The sequence below is a fragment of the Notamacropus eugenii genome, chromosome 4 (assembly GCF_028372415.1).
Source record: "Notamacropus eugenii isolate mMacEug1 chromosome 4, mMacEug1.pri_v2, whole genome shotgun sequence".
In the NCBI taxonomy this organism is placed as follows: domain Eukaryota; kingdom Metazoa; phylum Chordata; class Mammalia; order Diprotodontia; family Macropodidae; genus Notamacropus; species Notamacropus eugenii.
The window spans coordinates 154,552,195-154,566,346 of record NC_092875.1 but is presented as its reverse complement, the minus strand read 5'-3'; the positions used below and the strand labels follow the sequence as shown (position 1 = coordinate 154,566,346).

Here is a 14,152-nt window from a genome sequence, read left to right as displayed (position 1 = left end):
ACACACACACACAGAAAGAGAGAGAGAGAGAGAGAGAGAGAGAGAGAGAGAGAGGAGGGGGAAGGGACTCCTCCAGTTTTACTCCCGTGTTTGGCGGTCTCCGGGAATTGCCGAGGGCTCAGAGATCATTTCTTTAGATTTGCCCTCCGTCACTTGGAAGCTGGCACAAGCTACTTAGTGACATCATGGAACTCAGAACCCAGATTATGGCTAGCACTGGTCACGCGGTGTCGCTGGCTCGCTCTCTCCCAGGCCTTCGATCCTCCCCCCCTCCCCAGGTCCTCTTCCTTCGCTCCACTCCTCACCCCCGCCCCAAGTCCCATCCGTTCCTCCTCCTTCCCTCCGCCACTCGCGCTTGGACTCCCGCAGCGCCTGCGGCTTGGGTTTGGCAGAGCCGGGGAACCCGCGAGGGAGGCCGAAAGGAAGGAAGGGCCGGGGGGCAGAGGCGCTCCCCAGAGACCTCCGCAGCCCCAGCCGCTGGAGGGGGACTGCCGGGCAGGGGCAGGGTGCCAGCGCTCCAGCAAAGTTGGGCGCGCGTGTGCGGGAACTCTGAGCCAGAGGGGCGGCCGAACAGCAACGGTTGCAGGGGCAGCGGCGACCTCGGGGAGGGTCCCAGAGAGCCGAGGCAGGGGCCCTGAGATGAAGATGAGCGCGCCCTGGACCCGCTTCTATTCCAACAGCTGCTGTCTGTGTTGCCATGTCCGCACCGGCACCATCCTGCTGGGCATCTGGTACTTGGTAAGCACCGAGAGGTGTCCCCTCGGGGCGACGCAACTGGGGAAGTGGGGTATCTGGGCTTCCCTACCCCGGCCGCCTTAGAGTTTGGGGCGAACTCTTCCTGCAGGGCTTTTTTGGGGGTCCACCTCCCCCAGGGCTCCTCGTACCCCCTCCCAAGCCCTTCCTTCCCTTCTCAGACACGCAGATTCCTCACTTTTTTCGAGCAGGTGTCCCAGGGTTGGAATAGAAAGGTGTGCGCTGGGCCGAGTAATTGGGATAACTGAGGTCGTGGGAGGGAAGGTGGGGGGCGGGGGGGAGGAGAACATACATGTCCACCAGAAGTCCCAGGGACAAAACGGGGATTTTTTAATTCGGGGTCTTTTACTGTTTTGATAATTACAATTCGCTATAACTGGTTTCTTTGAAATCCTATGTGTATTTTATGCATTTAAAAACATTCTGAGAATGGGTCCACAGGATTCACCAGGCTGCCAGAGAGGGTGGGGGGTGGGGCACGACACAATAAAGGATAAGGATTCCTAGGAAAAAATATAAGCCCTTTGGTCTGACTTAAAGCCTAGCCTTACGTATTTTCGCAGGTGGAAGGAAAAATAAAATAAACAAAACCAAACCGCTTTGGTTCCTGGTCCCTTGCCCCCCAAAATTACCCGACTGCTTTGCACTCCCGTGGCATAGCTTTTTATTATTATTTTCTCCCTTCCTTGTTTCCCGTGCTCATACGTCAGTGGCTGTAGATTTCAGCAGCTCGAGCCCGGTCTATCCTGTGGACTGGGTGTTTCTGGAGATAACCCTTCTAAATGGGGTTATTATTAGAAACCTAATTCTCCCTAAGAGTCAGTAATTCCCTCTGGCTGCGCTAACCTGTGGCAGGATCCTCTTTTCCTCTCTCCCTAAGTCATTCATCCCCGGGAAATCCCCTCCTACCCGGCTATTGGAGCACTGCTCCAATCTGGTCTGCTGGGAACCCAAGCTTCCCCCTGGAGAATCCGCATTCTGCTTTTGAACATCCAGCTTCTGTTGCATGATCTTTACAACTAGAGAAGAGGGAAATCCAGACATTTCTGAGACAACCCCAAGCATGATACTTAAGAGCTTTGTGTCACCAGAGCTGCTGAAGAGTCCTCCCCATTTTCCTATGAAAATGTACTGAGTTCCCCAAATATTATTCACTTTGTGGTGAAGAATTTTTTTCACAAAATCATAAGGGCTTTATATTGTAGAAGTGTTTAGAGAGCTCACTGAGGTTGCTGGACTTATTGCAGGGATATTTCGAGCTTTAGGCTGGAGGATTTGGTATGCCTACCCTCATTTGCCAGATTCCTGTCTTCTAATCTTCTGAGCCACTGATTTATAGATTCCTTTCTGGTGTTGGAATTTTTGAGGGTTCTTATAGCAATCTCCTGAATAGTGGTTTTTTTTTTTAATTTGTGCTGATTTTTCATAGGTTTTAAGAAATACTGAAGGGGAAACTATCTGGATATTATTTACTGACCTTTTATCTACTTATTTTGGGAAGCCATTTTACACCCATGTATCTGTTTTCTCTCGGATCACCTGAGATCAGTTTTCTTTTTCTTTCTTTTTTCTACTTAGCAGTATAAAGTAAACTGGATTATTTTTTTTTAACATTAGGCTACAAATTTCTGTATTTTCAGGAGAGTTGAAAATACTTATGTAAAGTCTCTAAACTCTTTAGGCTTGGTAAATTGTTTGATGGCCTTCTTAGCCTATACTAACCCTTGTGCAAAAAGCTGAATCTGAATCCACTGCATCGTTGTTAGAGTTTGAGGTATTAAAACTGGAGATGTACACTGGGGCCATTAAAATTTTTTTAAAAATTAATGTATTTGGCCATTTTTAAAAAGCAAAGTTCATTTAAAAACAACAACTTGGGCAAGAAAGCATCTAAAAATTGCCTTGGTGAAATTCGATATAGAGGTTTGAGTTGTAGGCATAATTAAATATCACTTTGCATTTTAAAAAATCTTTTAATACTAGTGATAACATCCATGTCACATAATAATGGGCATCAGGCCTTGGGCACTGATTGCATGTCTTGCTTATAATTAAATGTGAGATTTAAAAAATGAAATATGTTTGCAGGCATTTACACTTCTTTTTGCATCAACTCTAGCTCCAGCTTTCCTTTTGAGTGAGCATATATTGTGGTCACACAATTTAAATTTCTTGCCTAAAAAGCTTTAAAATATTTCTTCAGGATGTGTGGGCCTTTAACAGTGCAGCATGAATGCAGATAAAACATCAGTGTGTTGGCTCAACTCTGACTTGGTAAACGCCAGGAAATCCTTTAGATAATTAAAGGGGAAAATGAAGATGCATTAAATACAGTTAATATATTTATTTACGTTAAAATACTACTCTGAACAAAAGGCTTGGAGCCCCTTGCAAAACAGATTTGTAGACCTGCAAGTACATGAGTGAATATATATATTTTTTAAATCTAAGGCAGTGCATCAGACAAATGCACTACATAATATATAGCTGTGATACACCTATGTGAACACTATTATAGGGTGAAATCCAAAACAATTAAAAGTATTTGTGTGATAAATAAGAGTGCAATGTTTTGTCTGCTAGTTGACCATTCTGTGGAAATCATCTATTGTTGAGATGGAGTCCTCAAAAGTATGAATTAGAAAGCAGGACCACCACAAATTTACATCACAAAGTCCATTCACTAAAACTCCTATGCTTGACTCCTTGTAGAGCCTCCAGATCCTTATTTTATATACAGTGCTGCTGTGTTTGGTTAGCTCGTTTTCAAACTTTCCAACCTTCCTTGCTGATCAATCAGCAAATTGTTGTTGTGTTTGTCCTTCATTCTCGAAGACATCCTTGACATCAAGATGATGATATGACTTGCCGTTGACTTTGATTTGAGTAGGGAGGGAGGGCTGTGCAAGGTCACCAGCCTCACTTTCCTCTCCTGAGCCATCTGGATCCAGTGGCCTGATATTCATCAGGATGACTGAGATGGCCCAGGATGCAATGTGAGACCCTGGCCCTTTCAGGCTAAGGCTTTATCACGATCTCACTTTTTCTGAGATACACTCATTCAATGAATAGGCTTTTTTAAGTTACTTTAGGGATGGCCCCTTTAACCAAAACAACAAACAAACAAATAAAAAAATCAAACTGGGAGTGGAAGACCCTCCAGGTTCCTGGGTAAAAGAGAAATAATTGCTATTTACTAATTACTAAATTACTAATCAGCAAATCAGAAAAAGAGAAAGGGGGTGTTGATAAAGGTAGTCATACTGTAGGTTAAGATAAATGACAGTTGATAGCCTGACAATAAGGGAGGAAACAAATCAGATAAAGCAAATAAGAACTCAAAAAGAATAGCCTAGAGCAGGGGTGGGGAACCTACTGTCCTGAGGCCACATGGGGCCCTCTAGGTCCTCAAGTGCATCCCTTTAATTGAATTCAAACTAAACAGAACAAATCCCCTTAATAAAAGGATATATTCTGAAAACTTGGACTCAGTCAAAAGGCAGCACCCAAAGACCTAGAAGGCCACATAAGGCCTCGAGGCCACAAGTTCCCTACCCTTGGTCTGGAGCCCTTTAGTATTGGAGCAAACAACTCTATATGCTTCCATAAATCTTGAGGGCAGTACAGTGAAATAAGTGATGATAGCAATAATATCCCCTAGTCATTGCAAAAAAAAAATGTAGTATCTTGTTTTTAAAAGGGTAGAGAAGACAAGACTGCCCTCTAAAGTGGTCAAACTAAATAATCTGGTTCTTTAAAGTGGGGTTAAACCCCTAGCTATCCAGAATATTCATCTTTCAAGAATGGTTCATTCCTTGATGATTATAGATCGAGAAAGTCATTCTGATTAGCAGCAGTTATGTTCTAATGTGGAGAACCAGGCAGTCAAGAGACCAAGTTTAACACAGCTATATGACCTTGATCAAATCACTTTATATCCCTAGCTTCAGTTTCCTCATCTGTAAAAGGAAAGGGTTGAACTAAATAATGACTAAAATCCTTTCCAGTTCTAACATCTTTAAGTTCTAAGTAAGTTAGTGAACAAAATACCAGTCATTTAATACCTGTCTCCTTCAGTTTCCTCACCTGTAAAATGGGAATGATAATGATCTCTACCTGTCAGAAAGTGTGTTGCAAACTTTAAAATGCTATATGAATGTTACTCTTTCATCCATTCATCCATCCATCTCCAGCTGGATGATCTATTTATTGTTACATTGTTGGAGGGAGAATCCAACTTAGATGAGGTCATAGATCCAGAGCTTAAGTACGTAGTAGGTACTTAATAAGTATTTATTGAATTGAATTTAAGATCCATTTTTGGATTTAACTAACATATATGTATTTCCTTCTATATAGGATTGTTGTGAGGAAAGGGGTTTGTCCATCCTGTAGTGCTATATAAATGTGAATTGTAATCATTCATTCTACAAAACATTTATTTAGTGCCAACTATTACTTTAGTACCTTTGTTGTTATTGAGTGAAGTAGCATCTTTAATGAAGTACCATCTTTAACACTGCATTAGATTCCTCATCATTTTGATCATCATTAACAAAGTTTTTTTTGAGTGGCTGCTATACGTGAGGTGAAGTAACTTGCCCATGGCAATAGCAAGTCATTGTTAGTGGTGAAATAACCCAGATCTCTGCTGATACATGAGAAGTCCAGTCCTCTTTCTACTACAGAATGCTACTTCTAAGTATAAGACGTTGGCCTCAGGAATTTGCACTCTAGTAGGGAACATAAGGCAAGTGGAAAAAGCAAACGCCATACTGGGATTGTAGCTGTGTGACTACGTGACTCTGGATGGGTCACTTAGCCCTGGATGCCTCATTTTCCCCTCTGTAAAATGAGCTTGAGAAGGAAATGAGAAACCACTCCAGTATCTTTGCCACAAAAACCCCAAATGGGGTCACTAAGAGTCGGACATGACTAAAACATCTAAACAATAACACCCATAGTCAGAGGACCTGGGTTTGAAATCTGCTTTTGAAGTTTATTTACCTGTGTGATCTTGGGCAAATCACTTGATTTCTCTGGATGTCAATTTTCTCAAATGTAAACTGAGGGAGTTGGTCTAGATGGCCTCTAGGGTCCTTTCCAACTCTAGATATATGGTTTTATATAAATTTATGTAGTTTTATGATCCAATTAATTAGACAATATTAGCAGGGAGAGGTGGAAGAATGGATGACATGACATGCACAAAGATGGAGAAGCATATTCCAGCCATAGATTCATTATGAGCAAAGGGTTGGAGTAAGGGAATAGTTTGAAGTCAGTTTGAAAAGATAAATTGAGACCACTGTGAGGAAGGCCTTGAATGCCAGAGTAAGAAATTGGGACTTTATCCTTTAGGTAGTGGGAGGGCCTTTTTGAGCTTAAAAGTGACATGATCAAGATTAGAAAAAGAGAGGATAATGGCTTGTAAATGGATTGGAATAAAGAAAGACTTGAGAAAAAGAGTCCAGTTAAAAGACACAGACAAAAAATCCCTTTCCCCCTGGAGCTTACATTCAGTGGGCACATGTATAAATGTATATGCAATATATATCAAATGAATACATGGCCATTTGAAGGGTGGGCACTAGTAGTTGGGTAGATCAGGAAAGGTCTCATATAGAAGGCCTAGAGATTTTTTAAAAAGTGGAGGTGAATAGGGAGTTAGAAGATCGTATTGAAAAAGGAAGCTTCTTTTTGCACAAATCTGACGAAGAGAAATTGGTCTCTGTGCCATTGGTTACCTCCTTCCTCCAATTCATCCTACATTCTGCCACCAGATATTTTTCCTATAACTCCAGTTTAAAAAAATCATACCAATCCCCTATTCAGAACCTTTAATGGCTTACTTTTGGGAGAAAGCCAAAACAATTTGACCTAATATTCAAAGCCCTCTACGTACTGATTCCAAGTTATCTTGGTGTTACCAAGATCTTCTGTAGCAAGATTTATCTTACATTCCCCATTGTGTCATGAAATTTCTTACTTGTACATTTTTTAATATATTGTACCTCACACGTGGGATGCCCTGAGTTCCACTGATCTCTGTTTCTCTCTCTCTCTCTCTTTCTCTCTCCCTCCCACCATCTAAATGAAATAGGATGGGTCAGACATGATCCTCCTTTGTGCATTAGTTCCTCCCATCCCCCCATATATTGCAACCATCTAAATCAAAAACCACCCAGGGCCCAAGTGGTTTCCCTTTCTCTGTGTGGTCTCACCTGACTATTCCCAGCTCACATGAGATCTGTGTGACAGCATATTTCACATGTCACTTATTTGACACTTCACATTTACTAACTTTGACATGTCTTTTGTCATTGTTTTATATTGTTGAAATATTTGTTACAGGGAAATAGATAAATAAGAGAATGAATACAAATATGACACATTAGAGAAGAGGGTCAGAAAAGTAATAAATCTGGGCAAGCTGCTATGAAAAATTGGAAGAAGAGAATTTGTCTTTTTTCCATAATAATATTTTAAGCTCTTTGAAGGCTGGGGCAGACACAATTCTATGTATCCCTTCATTACTTGGTACAGTGAAATATACAAAGTAAATTTTTTGATTAATGAAGTATATTTGTTAAATCATAGACCTAAAGCTGGTAAGGGCATTAGAGATCAGCCAGTCCACTCCTTTAATTTTACAGATGAGGAAACTGAGAACTAGATTGGTGAAATAAGTTGCCCAAGATCGCTCATTTTTAAGCATCAAAGCCAAGATACAGAGTTCCATATCCTCATAACTGTCATATAAATTAATACAAGGTAATCGGTGTAAGGACATAATGATGTTCTAAATACAAATAATCAATATAAGGGCGTAATGAAGTTTTAAATGTATAAATGGAATAATCTATTGACTTTTCACTTCTCCTTCTGACTTCCTTACAAAACCTTTCTTTTCATCTACACAGTGACCTCCAATACCTTGACCCCTCAATTCTCTCCCAGGTTATGTCCCTTAACCTGGCCATTCCCCACCTTCTTCCCATCTTTGTTGGTAAACCAGTTCAACTTTACAATGTTCTTCTCTCTTGAATCCCTACCTCCCCCCTCACCTTATACCAATGATTATCCTCAACCTTGGATCACTCCCAACATTTATTGCCTTTGCTGAATGAAAGTGGGAAAAGTCATACAGTCTTCTGACTGGGTCCACTACAAATTTATGTTATATAGCCTCAACTAGGCTCACACTGCTGCTAGGTAATCCTATTCTACCTATTCTACCTCCTATCCCACTCTCCTCAACAGCTCTTCCAAACCTTTTTGTTCCTCCTCAAACTTGCCATAGCTTCCTTTTGCACCACTCGGTGGAGAACCTACCTCATATTTTATAGGAAAAAATTGAGTCCATTCAGTGTGAACTCCCTCTTCTCTCCTCTTCCTCATTTCCTATCACTCAGGTGCCTTCTGCCACTTTCTCCTTCTCTTTTCTTTCACATGATAGTCTTACTCCTTGCAGAGGCTAATCCTTCTACTCATGAAGTGATCCCATTCCATCCCATTTCCTCCATTAGACTGCCTTCTCTGTCATCCCTGCTGTATTATTTATTTTCAGTCTCTCCCTGTTTTTTTCTTCTTCCTCCAAACATGCCCATTTGTCCCCTATCCTGAAAAAACTCTCACTTGATTCTTTCATCTCCCTTAACCATCATCCTATATCTCTTCTTCCCTTTGTGACTAAACTCCTCAAAAAGGTTGGGTACTATGGGTGCCTCCATTTTTTCTCCTTTCTCTGTCTTCTTAACATCTCACAATCTGATTTCAAACCTTTCATCCCACCAAAACTGCTTTCTCCAAAGTTACTAATTATTTCTTTATTGCCAAATCCAATGACCTTTTCTCAGTCTTCATTCTCCTTGAGCTCTTTGTATCTCTTGACATTACTGGTCGCTCTTTCCTTCATTCTCTTCTTTCTAGATTTTCATGATACCACTCTCCCTGGTTCTCCTCCTACCTATATGACTGCTTCTTCTCTGCCTCCTTTGTTGGATCCTCTTCCAGATCACTCCCTCTAATTGTAGGTATCCCACAGCTTTCCTTTCTAGCCTCTTTTCATTTCTCCCTCTAGACTACTTCACTTGGTGGAATCATCAGCTGCTATGGATTTAATTACCATCTCTAAGCTGATCATTTTCATATTTACCTGTTCTGTTCCAGTCTCTCTGCTGATCTCCAATATTACATCTCTAAATGTTTTTCAGACATCTTGAAATGGACATTCAGTAGACATCTTAAACTCAGAATGTCCAAAGCAGAGCATGTTATCGCTTGTTATCTTTCTCCCTAAACTCTCCCCTCCTCCTACCTTCCCTATTATTGTAAAGGGCAACACTATCCTCCCAGTCCCTCAGGCTTACAGCCTAAAAGTCATCCTGGACTCCTCACTATCTCTCACTCCCCCACTGCCCATATCCAAGCTGTTGCCAAGACCAGACAACTTTTCAGCATCTCTTGAATACACCCCCTTCTCTCCTCTGACACAGCCACCAATCTAGTGCCCTTGTCACCTCATCTCTTCATTATTTCAACAGCCTGCTTGTAGGTCTGCCTGTTTCAAGTCTCTCCCTACTCCTTTCTATCCTCCATTCAGCCATCAAAGTGATTTTCCTAAAGCACAGATCTGACCATGCCACCCCCCTACTCAATAAACTCTAATGGCTTCCTATTGTCTCTAGGAGCAAATACAAAATGTTCCATTTGACATTCAAAGCCCTTCATAACCTAGCCCTCTCCTGCCTTTCCAATCATTTTATACCCTACTCCCTGACATACAATTTTTTGATCCAGTGACACTGACTCCCTGAGCTGTTCTACAAAATACTCCATCTCTGGACTCTGATCATTTTCTCTAGCTGTCTCCTTCTACTCTGACTACTGACCTCCCTGGCTTCTTTTCAGTCTCAACTAAAATCCCACCTTCCCTAACCCCTGTTAATTCCAGTGCCTTTCCCCAGTGCCTGTTAATTATCTCCTATTTGTAGTGTACATAGCTTGATACACACATGTATGTTTGCATGTTGTCTCCCCCATGAGATTATAAGCACCTTGGGAGCAGGGACTGTCCTTTGCCTCTTTTTGTATCTTCAACACCTAACACGGTGCCTGGTACATCGTAGGCTCTTAAAGAATGTTTATTTATTGATTGATTATTGATCAGTTGAACAGAATGATTTATGGTTATGATTCTTTAAGAAGTACGAATCTCTTTGGTTAGGTCTAGAAGGATCTAGTGTGAAGCAAGCTGACCACACCTCTGGGGACTTTAAGTAGTAGCAAAAATTCAGCAGTTAGTTGATCCTGGGAAGCATTTTCAAGCTTTTGGAGTTCCCAGACTTGGGAACTTCTAGAGGAAGAAAACTCTTTTGTTTGTGTCAAAGGACAGTTAGGGTGGTGAAGTAGATGGCATGAGCCCAGAGGGAATGTTGTACTCTCCCCCTGTCCCCCACTGGCAATGTCATCAGAAAAACTGAACCAGTAAGAAATAGCTCATCCAAATGGCAGCAGAGAGACATACATGTTAAACATGGATCCAGAAGGATGCAAAGAGTTGGCCTCCTGAGGGAAGAAGTAGTTTTAAGGTATATGACCCTTTGAACTAGAAAAGAATGCAAGCGATGGACTCAAGAAAGCACTTCTTGTTGTGAGTTGTGAGTTCCGTGTTTGGCCATACATAGTCTCTGTACATGTGCCCCACTGCCATTATATTCTAAATTTAAGTCCACTCCTTCTATGAACCTATTTATACTTGTGGGAGAGCATACCTCAGGTTTTTGGGAGTGAGGGGGAAATGTTTTATACTCACTGTTACAGTTAGGTTTTAAGAATATTTTTACTGTATCACCTTAGTAAATACCTTTGCCAAAATCTAATTGTGGCTACTGGCTGATAATCAGTAGGAGGCACACCATGGGTGCTTGTGAACCATAGTACAAGAAATTCCAGTGATCCTCAGCTTGTCCCCTATAATTCTGAGTAATTCTGAGTAGGAATGATTATCCCCTGGGAATCTGACAAACCAATATAAGTTGGAATTGTCAAAGTAGGGTGCTGCGTGAGTAAATTAAGAAATGTCCAATACCAAGACACAAAGTATTCTACATTATTTAATTGACTTTCTGATGTTTAATTATGTACTATTTTTGTAGGATATCCCTCATGCTTAAATTCAATGTTGTCTTGGTCTTTACCTCTTGAAATTCCTTCAAAGTTTCTATCAGAGTTTCTATCAAAGTTTCTTACCTCACCTCTGTCCTTCTCTGTTACTAGCTACAAGCAAACTCTCCCTGTCACATTGTTCATAGGACTTTGCTTAGAACCCTTATTTTCACTTACCCTATTCTCTGTTATGATTTAGATATTCGTGTGTATGCCTATATTCCTTTTGAAAAAGGAGCTCTTTTCAAAGAGCAGGGTCTGTCTTTATACCTTCGTACACTGTACAATGCCAGGCACATTTTTGGAGGGACATATGTATGTCTGTTATAAAGGGCTTGGGAAACTCATGAAATGGCAATTTCTTTCACCAGTGAAGGGTAGCAATTTATTTGGGACTAACAATCTTAAAGAGGAACCTGGGTTCTGAGAGGTGCGGAGGATTGTCTGTAATCCCACAACTAATGTAGATCAGAAGTAGGACTCAAACTCAGTTCTTCCTGACTCCAAAGCTGGCCTTCAGCAGCTATGCTGTGCAGCCTCTTAGAAAATTGCCTAGTAAATGCTTATTGGATTGAATGGAATTAACTTTAACAGTAACATTTTTTGTAATTTAAAGGGATATTTTTTAATTTAAGATTTTAGTTAATTTATTTTAGGCCTAATGATTGCTTTCATAGCCTACTTTTCTAAAAATATTATTATGTTAAAGGCATTTTTATATAGAATAGAGCAAAGAAATTAAAAACTGGTAAGTCTGGAAGTTTGTCACTATAATATTTATATATAATTGTTCATGTTTACTTACTATCCTTGGCAGAAGTTGCCATTATCTCACTATTCCAAAGAGCTGATTTACTGACAAGTTCCAGTCAAAAATGATTATGCTCTCTAAAGGTCACATAGCTAGACTACATATCACATGTAAAGACAATGAAGAATGACTAAAAAATGTTTTGTATGGACGGTATTTCACATCTCTTTTTCAGAAAAAAGAAATTTTGATGTAATATTCTCTTCTACACCTGCAGTTTAATCAATCAGTGAAAGGAGACCAAAAAAATAAGGACAGAAAAAGCATGATCTCTATTTTTTTGTTAGGTCTGAAATTTAGTGGGCCTAAACCTATAGAAATCACTCCACTTAATCTTAATATTACAAGCCTATAAAAATCATTCCACTTAATCTTCAAATTCACAATCTTGTGTGGTCGTGTGTATTTTTCCTAAACTACTTTTCTTGGACTATTGCTATTGTGGTTAATAGTTTAACTAATTTTACTTATTTAAATCACTAAAATATTAATTATTCAAAGTAATTCTAATGAATAGTTTGTAGCCTTTCCCAAAGATAATAAGCAAAGTAAATAGCTAAAGGCTTAGTGATTTGGTGATAATTCAGTTAAGGAAAGGAACTGTGAAGTGATAAAATCCTGTAAATAGATTTTGGAGAAAATATTCAAATTTAAATCAGTAAAAATTCTGTTTAGCTGTCTTCTTGAATATTGGTTCAACTTACCAGTACCATGCCTTGTGCCCTACATATAGAAGTCACTTAAATATTTGTTGTTTTGAATTGAATTCTCATTTTTCTTCTATGCTTTGGCATTTTTAAATTCAGAGGATTCAGTAAATATTAATGTAAAGCAGTATGTGTAAGTATTAATGTAAAAATGAATTTAAATTGTTAATGTAGAAAACAATTAATTGAATGTAAGTAACTGTTGTAACAAATAATCTCTTCAATAGTTTCTTCCTAGAATAGTTGAAGAGGAATAATGATTAAGAGAAGCCACCAACTTTCTAAGTTATCTAACACTGGTTTCTTTTAAAATAAAGTGTGGTAACATATTTAGGTACTGACCACTTCACTGAAGAATTTTCCATTACCTAGATCCATAGTGATGAATATTTATGGAAGTTTTAAAAGCCTCCTAGGGAAAGGAGCTGTCCAGCAGTTCAGCAAAGAGACTACAGAACATTTCTTTGTTCTATAAAAGATTCTTAGAAGTTACTATAGCATGATATTTAATGATGACAGTTAAGACATTTTTGTAAAATCATATGTAAAATAAGTTCTGTCTTCTTCATTGACACTTTTCTATTTTAGAATTTTAAAACCATATTTCAGTTCTTCTGGGGAATCATAAACTTTTAGTCTTTAACATTGGTTTCTAATTTTATTCAAATGTCTTTATTTGGGGGGAAAAACAACTTTAACCCCCAATTAGAGTCTGCCATGCCCTGCTCTTTGGTGGCAGGAATAATTTAGGTTAATGGGGAAGTCCACAGCTATTTTTTTCCTTATCAGAAGTAAAAAAGCAAAAAATGCTTATAAAAGCATTAAAAGTATTTGGTGAAATGAAAATTATTAACTTGGGGAAATTTGGCTTATATTTATACAGAGAGATAACCTGACATAATAGAGAGAGCACTAAATTGGCGTATAGGAGACTTGAGCTCCTGTCTTAGCTTTATAAATAAATCATTGTATAACAGTTAACCTCTTTGGTTCTCAGTTTCCTTCCAGGAGCATTTCCAGTAGACCATAAGTTCCTTGAGGGTAAGACATGTTTGATTTTGTATTTGTACACTTACTGCCTAGCAGATTACTTTATACATAGTAGACACTTCATATTTTTTAAGTTAATCCTCACTTGGAAGGTGACTGGGTTATAGTTTTCCAAAAAATTTTCTGAACAATGGTTCTTCAATCTCCCTTCTTCCTCATAAAATGAAAGCATTGCATTAGGTAAGGGGTTCTCAACACAGGATCTGTCAGTTTTTTTTATTGAAATATAATTTGGATAACTATTTCAGTGTGATTGACTTCTTTTGTAACAATATGTGCTTTAGTTATACACATTTAACAACATGATTCCATGGGCTTCACCAGACTGCCAGAGGGATCCATGCAAGGGTGTGTTGGAGCCAGCAAATACCATCTGTGCTGATTGTGTGAGCATTTAGACTTTGCAAAATGGAAAATCAGGACTTAATTTATTGTTTTGTTGATTGTCTGGATTTAAGGAAGTGGTAGAGAAAATGGTAGTAATGTAGGTTCACTTAAAAGTATGTTGAAAGTACATTTTGGAGAGCTAGCTGTTAAACATTTTCTGGCAAACCCTTAGATTGACAACATAAAAATGATTAAGAAACCTTGTGTTGGATGATTACTTGGGTCCTTTCTAATGCTAACATTCAATACTTCAATTCTACAGAATGCTTACATA

At 39.3% G+C, this 14,152-nt stretch overlaps 1 protein-coding gene across 1 annotated transcript in view; it reads left to right on the top strand.

The window, feature by feature from the left end:
* Positions 1 to 206: 206 nt before the first annotated feature.
* LAPTM4B (lysosomal protein transmembrane 4 beta) overlaps positions 207 to 14,152 on the top strand; it is a 127,349-nt gene continuing 113,403 nt past the window's right edge. Inside the window, exon 1 of the mRNA XM_072603438.1 lies at positions 207 to 738. Within this exon, the coding sequence (XP_072459539.1) occupies positions 640 to 738 (99 nt within the window). The 5' untranslated portion in view covers positions 207 to 639. The remainder of the gene's footprint in view (positions 739 to 14,152) is intronic.